The 12959-nt window shown below is 37.0% G+C and overlaps 1 protein-coding gene across 1 annotated transcript in view; it reads left to right on the plus strand.

Annotated features, from left to right (window-relative positions):
* The window catches only part of LOC101739776 (irregular chiasm C-roughest protein), a 109489-nt gene that overhangs the window by 44163 nt on the left and 52367 nt on the right, over positions 1–12959 (plus strand). Inside the window, exons 2-4 of the mRNA XM_004924864.5 lie at positions 1965–2330; positions 3979–4129; positions 9500–9580. Of these exons, the coding sequence (XP_004924921.1) occupies positions 2163–2330; positions 3979–4129; positions 9500–9580 (400 nt within the window). The 5' untranslated portion in view covers positions 1965–2162. The remainder of the gene's footprint in view (positions 1–1964; positions 2331–3978; positions 4130–9499; positions 9581–12959) is intronic.

A 12959-nucleotide genomic window follows, 5' to 3' on the forward strand; every position in this document is an offset into this window, starting at 1 on the left:
GACGTAGTGAGGGGTGGAAGATTTTTTTCGTTACGGAATTTCACGATTCCCCTCTCAAGCCGCGCTCAAGGCCCGCGATAAAATCTATGCAATAGTTTAAAAATTGCAAATATAGTGTCAGAGGACAGGGCATATCGTAGAATTAATTCTTGGTGGAGCCAAATTTTTCCCAAAAAGAGACCTAAAAGAAACAGCGTAGGTAGGACCAGAGAAAATAGACCAAAAGTTGCTGGAATCACCCCGACAAGTCCTGTATTTAAAGATATGCTTCTTTAAGGTTTTGAGTTTTGATCGCACTAAAATTATTCGTGCTTATTTACTCGAGTGATGTAATATGATTATGGTACAAATACTTACGTGTTTATTAATTAAACTAATTGACGCGGCACGCATCATAAGGTTTACACTTACTAGTCTTGAGCAATATATATGTATATTGCTCAAGATTCGACGGCCGTCTGGTGTAGTGGTAAGTGACATGGTCGCTACACAAGGGGGTCGCAGGTTCGAATCCCGCCAAGGGAAGATATTTGTATGATAAATATAAAAATGTCTTTTCCAGGGTAATTTTTTTATTTTTTATTGCCTTTCTAGGCAGACGAGCATACGGCCCACCTGATGGTGAGTGGTTACCGTCGCCCATGGACTTCAGCAATGCCAAGGGCAGAGCCAAGCCGCTGTCTATCGCTTAATACTCTCCACAAGCCTCGTTTGAAGAAGGACATGTCATAGCGCTTATGGATGTATCTTAAATATATGTATGTGTATAATAAAAATCTTACATTTAATTTTCCGTTATCTGGTACCTGTAACACAAGTTCTTTACGAACTTGTCACGGGACCAGTTAACGTGGCGTGATTGTTAGTAAATATTTATTTATTATTTATTTATATAACTAATCACTAAACATGTTGCCAATAACACATACTTAACGTTACTAAACCAAGATCCCGACAACAGTTCGCCAATACTAAATTTAAAGAGTAATTTATTACTGTAAAACTAAATTGGTGTACTATTCAACGAATTCTAATTACTAAATCATTCAAATATTATTCATTTAATATGACAAATTGTGTTTATTGTGTCCGTGTATAAGTATATTGTAAATTTATGACGGAATGTAACATGTTTATGATATAATTTGAATTAATTGACTACATTTTTGTATTAAACGTTTAAATATTACGATTTTTATCATGGGAAACAAATATCAGACGAGAATCGAATTTGGTATAAATGTTTTAGTTGTTAGTTCTAAAACAGATTTATAAAATTTTTAAACAATTTATTAATAGCATTTTGACTTTTTTAATAATTTTATGACATTAATAAAATTTTACTGGTTCTAGGACCTCTTGTGAGTCCGCACGGGTAGGTACCACCACCCTGCCTATTTCTGCCGTGAAGTTGTAATGCGTTTCGGTTTGAAGGGCGGGGCAGCCGTTGTAACTATACTTGAGACCTTAGAACTTATATCTGAAGGTGGGTGGCGCATTTACGTTGTAGATGTCTATGGGCTCCAGTAACCACTTAACACTAGGTAGGCTGTGAGCTCGTCCACCCGTATAAGCAATAACAAAAACATAGAAAAAAAAACATAATTTGTCAGATTATGTTAGTCCTATTGGTAAGTAAGTGTCTATTGAGACCCATGGATATCACATCCTTGGGACTTGTGGTCGAAGTCTCAATATTCTTGTAAACTAGCTATACCACCCCTCAAATTGGAATGCATGACTGCTTGAAATAAGTAGAGTGACAGTCACGATGTAGGCCTAAGCCTACCGCCGTACCATTAAAAAAACATACTATGGTCGAATTTTAAGATCCGATCCATCAAGACTTGTTTGTCGTGACTGTCTTAACGTCCAAGAAAAGTTTAATGGCAAAACAATCCTACCAAAATCCTAGCAGTGCTCAACCAAAAGAAAAACCTAACAAACATCTATTCTTGTTACAGATAATCGTCGCCACAGATCATCACTTCAAACAGCCCACCCATAAATCATTCATCTCAAAAGCGGCCGAAAATAATATGGCGCTTAGCCCTAACGGTCTCCTTCTTATAATAGAACCGACTCGATCTGGGGAAGCCGAAGAAATGTGAATATCCACAAATAGCACCGGATATCCTTATGCCAGTGAAAGTGTAGGCATCATGTCGAACTACAGACCGAGGACAACTAGTAGGGATGTGAAACCGTTGTTTCTGTTGTTGCGGACCAAGTATGTGCGTTTTTACGTGTTCAGTGCGATATTTATCAGTTCGTTCAGTGTTTGTTGCGGCTTCGCGGAGCAGAAGTTCGCCATGGAGCCACAGGATCAGGTCAGTCATATTTTGTTTGGCTTTTAAAACCTAGTTTACTATATCTACGCTTGAAAGGCAAATGTTACGAAGCGACAATAGCTGCTTAATACATAAGTGATAGGCAATAACCATATCGATGCGCAAAAAATACATATTTCTAGGTCTATCAAAATAATTTCAAACCCTACAGCTAGATTCGTTAAAATAGAATTTTTTTTCAGGTATTTCAACTTTAAATTAGTCTACTGTAAAGTTCACGCATTGTCGCTTAGTCATGTTTGCCTATATATAGCCGAATATTGAATGAAAATCGGGCCAGTTTTCGTGTGTCGTCTTGTCTTGTGCAGTCGTCGTGGCCTAAAAGATAAGACACCCTGTGTACTGGCACCAAGCAAAGCGATCGTGCCGGTGTTCGAATCCCGCAGGCGGGTACCAATTTTTCCAATACGTGCGTAACAAATTTTTGCGAATGATTTCCCAGATAAGTAGTAAGATCGTGTAATAAAAGACGCAATATTTGTAATTTGCGTAATTCGTTTCTTACCTATTGATGTACACGAAGTAATCATACCATAAGCTGATATTCCCGTAAAGGCAGCAAAAAAATAAAATTAAATAAATTGTATTAAATTCTCGACACAAAATAATTTCGAGAAGCAAATGTCGCAGCAGTAAATACTAATTAATGAGCGTGTCCTTTTTATACTTTAATAAGAATAAATTCCACCGGCTTTCTGAATTAAATGGCAAACGAGATAGCAAAATGCGTCTCTTAGATTCAAAATGTGGCTGAAGGGAAGAGGAATGATGGAGGATTCCCTTTCCAGATAATTATTTTATTATCTTCGAAGACATATCACTAACTATATCACAATTAATAATGAAAGGTCACCATCGCTCATAGACATCGGTAATGCCATGGGCATAGCAAAGCTGTCTATAACCAAAGACTCTTTACGAGCCTCATCTGTATAAGAGATAGCACTAATTGCTGCAGCACAAATATGCAAGGCTCATCTTGCAATGTGAGGTTAAGCACTATTTCCGGCTAAAAACAAACAACAATACAGTTAATAAGACCATATGGTGCCTTCCAAACTCACATTACCATATATGTACAATTCATAATTATAATTGAAGTTTTGCATGTCTATATTACGAAGTAATTAGACAAAAACAAAGTCCGGATTTCAAAATACTGACATTAATTTAGATACTCTTTACCCCGTATTTTGATGGTCCTAAATTAGACGTTATGTAGTCATATTTATTTCAATATACCCTTAATTTTAATCGTATTAAAATACTAAACGCCTCCATGAGTTGTCGCTTTCAGAGATTTAGGCCTGAAGCGCACCCATTACTGGTTTCAACAAGACGATTTTCTTGTTCTAGTTGCGTCTTGTCAATTTTTATAGTATTATGCAGGAACATTTTAAAATGTTATGTTGTGTTATCGTACGTGTTAACACGCCTAAATAAGTTTCAGTCCACTGAGTTTCTCGTCGGATCTTCTCAGTGGGTCCCGTTTCCGATCCAGTAGTAGATTCTACGAAGCACTGCTCTTGCTAGGGCTAGTGTTAGCAATACACCCGTTTTGAGCCCTGTGAGCTCACCTATACGTTAAGGAGAATCTGAAAAGTATAACTTCAAAAATTCTTTACAGACCGCCGTTATTGGCTCGAGGGTGACACTGCCATGCAGAGTTGAAAACAAGGTGGGTCAACTCCAGTGGACAAAGGATGATTTCGGCCTTGGACTCCACAGAGAGTTGAGCGGCTATGACCGGTATAAGATGATCGGTAGCGACGAGGAAGGTTAGTACTTTTTTTTTATTGCCCATGTAGACAGACGAGCATACGGCCCACCTGATGGTGAGTGGTCACCGTCGCCCATGGACCTCAGCAATGCCAGGGGCAGAGCTAGGCCGCTGCCTACCGAGTTTTATGAATGTGCGCCTCATTCTTTTCAACAAGATCCCACTAAACGTTCAATTACTACCTGTTCATAGATTTAAGAAAACTGTTAAGGAACGTTTGTGCAACAAGGCATATTATAAAGTTAAGGATTATTTACTAGATGGCACTACGTGGGAATGAGGCGCTCGCTCCTGGCCTTTTCATTTTTCATTATTATTATTATTTTTTTAATTGTATTTTTTGACTTGTTATTTCTTTTATTGTAAATATTTTTATTTATTTTAAAAAAAGAAAATATTTGAGAGAAAACAAAAAAAAAGCCCGCTGAGTTTGTTTCGCCAGTTCTTCTCAGGAGTGTGGCTTTTTTTGGAACCGGTGGTAGAGTTAACATTGTTATTTGTATTTTGACATTCAACAAGTGTGTCATACTGACATCTAAGTTGAAATAAATGATTTTGAACTTGAATTTGAATTTGAATTTGAATAAAAGTAACAGATATTAGTTAGTTCAATCCATTGTATATTTGTTTGAACGAACAATGATTTGGGATTGTTTAATGGATTCAACGCTACCAATTGTAGTATTAGCCGTAACTCATTGTATTCTCTTTCGGCTGCTTGTTTTTATCTATAGGTGTATATATTATTAAAGTTAGCCCAAAAGATGTTAAATCTAAAGGTAAGCTTTGCAAGTTTATTTAGATCAAAATCTATAGGTACCTATAGTCGAGCAAGTTGATAAAAAAAAAATTATAAAAACATTTTCAACACTTCAATTAAATTAGTGTATTTATTTTTTATTAACTTGATTTATTCACTTTTAATTCGTTGTTTACTGACGAACTTGAATTGTTTTAAATATTATCACAATTTAATTAATTTATCAAATGTAAAAAAAATATTGCGAAAAATTTTTAGGATCTTTAAATATTTTCAAATATCAAACAACTCGTTATCATAATATATAAATCATAGACTTGCATTACTATAATTTATTAAGTTTTTTTTTTTTTTTTATTGCTTAGATGGATGGACGAGCTCACAGCCCACCTGGTGTTAAGTGGTTACTGGAGCCCATAGACATCTACAACGTAAATGCGCCACCCACCTCGAGATATAAGTTCTAAGGTCTCAGTATGGTTACAACGGCTACCCCACCCTTCGAACCGAAACGCATTACTGCTTCACGGCGAAAATAGGCGGGGTGGTGGTACCTACCCGTGCGGACTCCCAAGAGGTCCTACCACCAGTGATTACGCAAATTATAATTTTGCGGGTTTGGTTTTTATTACACGATGTTATTCCTTCGCCGTGGAAGTCAATTGTGAACATTTGTTGAGTACGTATTTCATTAGAAAAATTGGTACCCGCCTGCGGGATTCGAACACCGGTGCATCGCTACATACGAATGCACCGGACGTCTTATCCTTTAGGCCACGACGACTTAAGTAAACTTATTTGGAATATTTCTTTTTTGTCAATGAACTTTACAACAAACAAAGTTCCTTTAAGTAGCAGTACAATACCCAATAAGTATTTATAAGCCTGTAGTAATTAATTTCGTCACGAACCATTAATCACATTTAGGAAATTTCGATAGTTAAATATTGTATAAATAAAGTCGACTTAATTCTAATAAAGAGCTCATGAAGAATAGAGGAATACGAGCATTACTGAATTTCTATTAATGGAAAAAAACGTATTTTTAATTTATTGATTGAATGGATGGAAGAGCTCACGACCTACCTAGACCGGAACCCACAGACAGTGACAACATAAACAGGGTTATGGTGTCTACCGTCGTCGTCGTGGCCTAAATGATAAGACGTTCGGTGCATTCGTGTCAAGCGATGCAACCACTTTTTACTTATCAAATATTCACGATTGACTTCCACGGTGAAGGGCTAACATTGTATAATAAAAACTAAACCCGCAAAATTGTAATTTGTGTAATTACTGGTGGCAGGACCTCTTGTGAGTCTGCACGGGTAGGTACCACCACCCTGCCTGTTTCTGCCGAGATGTAGTAAGGCGTTTCGGTTTGAAGGGCGGGGCAGCCGTTGTAACTATACTTGAGACCTTAGAACTTATATCTCGAGGTGGGTGGCGCATTTACGTTGTAGATGTCTATGGGCTCCAGTAACCACTTAACAACCAGGTGGGCTGTGAGCTTGTCCACCCATCTGAGCAATAAAAAAAACCCTCAGAGCTCATATATCGCTCTGCCACCGGTATTTGACCTCAGGTCTTGGTGGGTGAGTCGTATAATTCACGCTATGTCTAGCTACCACTGAAGTCGGGTAGCCTCAACTACACTCAGCCACGTCAAAAAGACGTCATCAAAATCAAATATAAAATTTCGGATAATGTCAAGATCGACAATTCAAGTAATGATACTTTATTATTTAGTAGTTTGATATAGATTGATCGTCCTTAATGGTTGGCGTCAACAGAGGTTATTTATATATAGTACTAGCTGACCCGGCAAACGTTGTCTTGCCATATATAAGATTTCTAGAGAATTTCTAGTGTAGTAAAAAAAATTACTAACTTATTTGAAGTGTATAAGGATGTGGAATATGAGTGAAAAAAGCCTGGAGCGCTGTGAACGATGAGGGAATGTTGTTTAAAAATAACAAAACACCAAACATTAATTGTTTTAATTTATTAAAAGTAATAGTTATATATATACCTAATTAATTCATTACATAATATTAATCTCTTAATGCTGCAGCGTGAACAATATTTTTTGTTAGCCCGTCTTTAGCTAATACAAACAAACTTGATGGGAGATCCAACCTTTAATTGTAAGTTATGTGGTGGCATGCCTGGCAAATCCAGTGAGTTCAAAAACTCTGTTGGAAAATTTACAGCTTCAGTGTCATCGCAAACTGTATCAATACATTTATATGATACCAAGTCCCCTGGCAATAACTGTTGTATCTTCAGATTTAAAATGTCAACGTCCACATGTTTTGCAGCTAACATTGCTCTTCCTGCAAGCCACTCGAGATTTATGTAATTCGTGTGTACATCGGGAAATATTTGTTCAATGAGAGCATCTTGCGAATCAATGATAGTGCAGAAATCATTCGCTAATTTTATGTATCCAGTTTCAGCTATAGTGACTTTTCCATCGCCGATATCTAAGAGTTGTTTTGAGAATGTTTCAGCGGATGGATCTTGAAGCATATGAACGCGCATATTTACTTTCAGCTGTACTATTTCAACATTACGCCACAATGTCGATGATTTTAAGCAGGCGTTGATTTCATCAGCGTATGTTGAACGTGGAATGACGGGAAGTGTTTGTCTGAAGTCACCTTAAAGGACTAACAGAGTGCCACCAAATAGTTTGTCGTTGTTTTTAATATCTTTCAATGTCCTGTACAACGCCTCAAGCGAATGTTTGTGTGTGTACATTCATATTTTCCACTCTAAGCACCGCCATCTCACTGCCTTTATGGACATAATTGTAAATGTATTTGATGCTCTTCACAGAACTGCAGAACTCAACATTAATATGAGCATTGTATGTTTTGCTCAGCAGGGGCGAATATGGCACGACCCAACGATTGTCAATATCAATGTCTGTGTTGCTGATGTTTTTAATAAATGATTGTCTGCCATTATCTGGATTCCTTCGACGATATATTGGATATCCGTTGACATTTGTGATCGTATCGTTAGTAAAATCTTTAGGGAAATTTTTTGTACATTTTTCATCTGACATGAAAGGCGATGAACTAAAAATGTTTAACTACTACGCTTGAAGCATAAACACTAATAATAGCCGAAAACTGTAGAGGTAACATCCCTACTCCGTGCTGTTTACAGGGTGAGAAGTGACACCGGTAGACACATGGAGGGGATAACTTACCAAGTGATAATAATTGATGTTATCGAGCGGGATAGAAAATGATTAAATTACTAAAATGGCTATTAAAAAATAAGGGGTTGATCGTAGAAGGGTGAAAATTGAGGATTGTATGTATTTTTGTATGTTGTATCATAAGAAAATAGAAATTAAAAATTTTGTCTAAAAAATAAAAAATAAAATTTAGGGGTGGACTACCCCTAACATTTAGGGGGATGAAAAATAGATGTTGGCCGATTCTCATAGATACCGGATAAGCACAAAAAATTTCATCAAAATCGGTCAAGCCGTTTCGGAGTAGTATGGCAACGAAAACTGTGACACGAGAATTTTATATATTAGACTAGTCATGAAAATATCGATAATTCCACCTTCAATCTTGGTCTAATTGTGTACGCTTACTAGGTCAAGATATGATATATTAGACTTACATAATTACTGGTGCCTATAGATATTAGGCTAAATATTATAGGATTATAATACGAGGATAGTGGGCTGGTCACATATGTCGCGGAACCGATAACCGTTGGGGTAGACGTGTTCTGGAGTGGAGACCGTGAACCGGCAAACGTAGTGTAGGACGCCCTCCTGCTAGATGGAGCGACGACCTGCGCAAGGCAGCTGGCAGTAACTGGATGCGTAGAACCGAAGATCGGGTTCAGTGGCGAGCTTTGGGGAAGGCCTATGTCCAGCAGTGGACTGCCACAGGCTGATGATGATAGATATTACAAATCATTGTACAGTAGCGTTAGGTTCTTTCGTTGTGTCGTTAGAGGTAAAACTGCTCTTGCTAGGGTTAATCTTAGCAAATTTGCACAGACTGAACCCATGAGCTCACCTATCCATTCGCGCGTAGCTGGAATAAACCTTCAGGCCTTAGGCCTTTCCTTAGGAAAATTGGAGTAAACGAATGATTCCCAATAGAAAAAAGGAGGATTGTGGTACCCGCGCAGTTTTCTTTTTTTTATGTTTATTGCTTAGATGGGTGGACGAGCTCACAGCCCACCTGGTGTTCAGTGGTTATTGGAGCTCATAGACATCTACAACGTAAACGCGCCACCCACATTGAGATATTATTATAAGTTCTAAGGTTTCAAGTATAGTTTTGCAACGGCTGCGCTCCACCTTTCAAACCGAAAGGCATTACTGCTTCATGGCAGAAATAGGCAGGGTGGTGGTACCTATCCGTGCGGACTCACTTCTCTTACGATAATTCGAGTTCGCATTATAATATTACTCGCCTAGCGTATTTTTTACCACTCCGATTTCTTTAATTGCTATTGACAAAAAGCAATTACCTCGTAGAGCTCTTGTTAAAATGGTCTTTGCAAATATTTTCGTTGTTATGTCATAATTGGTTGATCCTAAACCATATTTTGTTTTTCTCGTAGGTGACTACTCTTTGGACATCAGAGACGTAAATTTAGATGACGACGCCAAATACCAGTGCCAAGTCAGCTCAGGAGTTAAAGGTATGCGAATAGATTTTTAAATAATATATGTATCCTATTTTAGTGCTGAAGATTTTTTCGTGAAATAAATTAAGCTAATTGGATTTTTAATGCGATTTTTAGATGTTACACAGTCGTAAATGTGGAAGCTAGTATTATACATACTGACACGAAAATACTACCATCTTGTAATAAATAGACAGTCGTAGCCTTGATCTTATGCAAGAAAACAAAATTAAATGTTCTCTTGTTAGAATTAATTGAGGCGGTTTCATGGTTTCCTATAGACTTTCGTACCATCCTTCATTAAAACCTATTTCTTACACACTATTTCGGACCGTTGCATTGTATCACAGTGTGTTTCCAGTAATATGTACTTTCCCCGTGTAGCAGTTAGCCAGTTTTGTAATAAAATCCTCCGCACTATTTTTTCCGAACGTTATTACATGTTATTATTTATGTACGGTTTGAAGGAGTATACAACCATAGGCCTTAATACAGCTTTGGTATCTTTGGGTGACCCTGTCGATTCCCCATCGAGTTGTTCAATGATGATATCAAACTATAAAAACTTCTATAGGCTTCAAGTTCTTGTATTCTTGTTTAAACATTATTCTTCTCAGTCGCACAATCCTAGTGGAGTGGTCGTGGTTACGTATGTCTTAATGTTTGGTTGCGGCTTTTGAGAGACTTCTCCATCTCTCTCTATTAGTGGCGGTACGTGTACACTCACTAAGGGAACACTTCGTAGATAGCTTAACCAAGTCTGTCCATCTTGTGGATGATCGATCACGAGAGCGTTGACCGTATACTCTTCCTTGAACCACTAAACGTTCCAATGAGCTTTCATTACGAATGATATGTATATGTATACAATACATATCTGTTCTCTATTCGATTTAAGTTTTAAATTATTAATAATTACCGAGTATTTCATTGTAAATAGCTCAATAGAGGATTAAATTAGAATGTATTATGCATACTTAACACGTCTGATAACCTTTGCACAAAACATTTATGACTGGAATTACCACCATACTGTCATTTCCTGTGTTGACTTGACAGTAGTTGGCTTTGGCAATATAGCTTTTTCTGACTCATTTTCTAACCGGTTTATTAATTATGACATTAGTCTGAAAAGGGACGCGACGTTGTTCTGTGCCTCAATGCATATTTATTGGTTTTGAGGTGCTGTGAATCCGTATAAGTCCCAATAACATTACAATTTCTACCTCGAAGTCAAGCATTCCTGTGTGAAAGATTTAATTAACTCAATTAAAATACAATAACTAAAATGTTGGCTTCGCGACTTAAGTTAATTAGTAACAAGTTATACTAGGCTTAAGGCAGAAATAGGCTAAAATATGGTAAAAGCCCATACGGTCTTACAACATACGATGAACAATTACATTACTGTGTCACAGGAATATTACACTGACTTGTAAAAAACTGGGTCGATTTTAATTTCAATTCATTTTTTAGTCGAACAAAACAATTAGAACCTTAATATTCCTAATGTTTACAATTACAAATTCAACAGTAATCATGAATTAAACATATTTAATCGTCGTCTGCCCCATAAACATTTCTGACGAATATTCCCTTGTTACACGGTTACACTTAAGCCCCACTTCAAACAACAAGTGCTTCTCGTGGGGATCAATAAAAATTAATTGCAAGAAAACCGATCTCCGGCCCGGGAATGGAAATTAGACGGAAGAAACGGAACGAACTAGAACGAGAAAAAAAAATTTAAAACAAATTACAACGCCTCCGAAGAGCCCAACCAGAATTGAGCAATAGAAAAGATTGTAAAATATATTATACAGCGGGAGGGCTAGGGGAAAGAAATGCGAAGGAATTCTCAATTTATAACGGGCAAACACAATTTTGCGGAACGAGGCGCACCTAAGGAAACAATAGTTAGTCGGAATCTGTACCGTAACGGGTCGGTGAGAGCGATTTAATATAATGATCAATGAATTTAAGAATATCCAAGAGTTTATGGAAATCATTATAGCATTTTCATGGCAATACCAAAAAGAACATGATGCAATGTAGCAATTTTAAGGACCGTCACTGCAAGCTTTATTGAGTTAGGATTCTACTTCTAAGTGTTCACGTTCAGTTTCAAAATCACTTGGACGATAAAGTCAAGCTGGCATCGAAAATATTTGATGTTTTAACAAAACTTTACGCTTAATCAAATATGTTTGAGAAAGTTTATGGTTCAGCTAAGCGCGAAGCTCACTCTTGTTCGGTTTGTTGATACTTTCGGTATCGTGAAACTTTGGGTATCTCTGAATTTACTACTGGATTTTATTTCACTAGAGAGTCTATACTTCTATACAACTATTGTAAAACTGAATGTATGTTAGTGCTTCTTTCACGTTGAAAGAAAGAAACTGATTGATATGATTTTTTTAAGTCAGCTATTTGGTATAGGGTACTTTTTATCCTGAAAAAATATCTCGCCTCCAATAGAAACTATACCAACACCTTTTCTTGGCCACGCTGGTGAAGTCAAGGGTAATAATCAGTTTAATTTAAGCACAGGCTATAAATGTGAGATATGATCAGCATTTTGGGTGAGAGCTTCTCCATGATATACGTGCTTTGACTGAATAAATCTTCCATTCAGATTAAACCATTTAAAATCAATTATACAATCACTTCACGCAACATAATCGTCGCAAGTTAAGCTTATTGTTTACTTAAAGTTCAATAGAAGTTTTCGGAAAGTTCGGCTCTGTATCTGTTATCGCCAATCATATACTCCGCTGGTTTAACTACTTCCTCTTCCAAATGAAATTTATAATTGAAGATTTATTGTTTTTAGATGAGTCGAACTCACAGCTTATTTGATTAGACTGGAGGATGTAGCTGTGTCTTGAGGTTTAAGTCTCAATTATTTTAATAAAAAGTCTGTTAAGCCTTAATATATATGCTAAACCCTCCTGGCTGAGCCCGAAGCTCGAAAGGGCTCCAAGCCAAAGCAAAGCTTCCTTCCAAAAAAAATATCTAAAAATTATGGGAATTTCAACCGTCTGCATCATACATTTGCGGCAGAGATAGACATGATGTTGGACATACACGCGAGCTCACGTTATTTACGCAAAGCATCAATTTTTTATTCTGACTTTTACAGCACAGTTAATTATTTGTTTCATCATAGTGGAAGTCGTTCGTGAACATGTATTAGACATGGGAAATATTCGTATTGGTCACACAATTCTAACCCCAATGCAGTCACATCACCCGAGAGAAAACCACAGGACATTTTACTCAACTGGCCATTGCCACTTTAAGAATGAAGTCGGAAATTTAGTTTGGCAGGATTCCATTCCTGAATGATCTGATGGTAGTCAAAGATTGATAATGAAAAAAAACCATCAAGGAT

The sequence above is a fragment of the Bombyx mori genome, chromosome 24 (assembly GCF_030269925.1).
Source record: "Bombyx mori chromosome 24, ASM3026992v2".
NCBI lineage: Eukaryota > Metazoa > Arthropoda > Insecta > Lepidoptera > Bombycidae > Bombyx > Bombyx mori.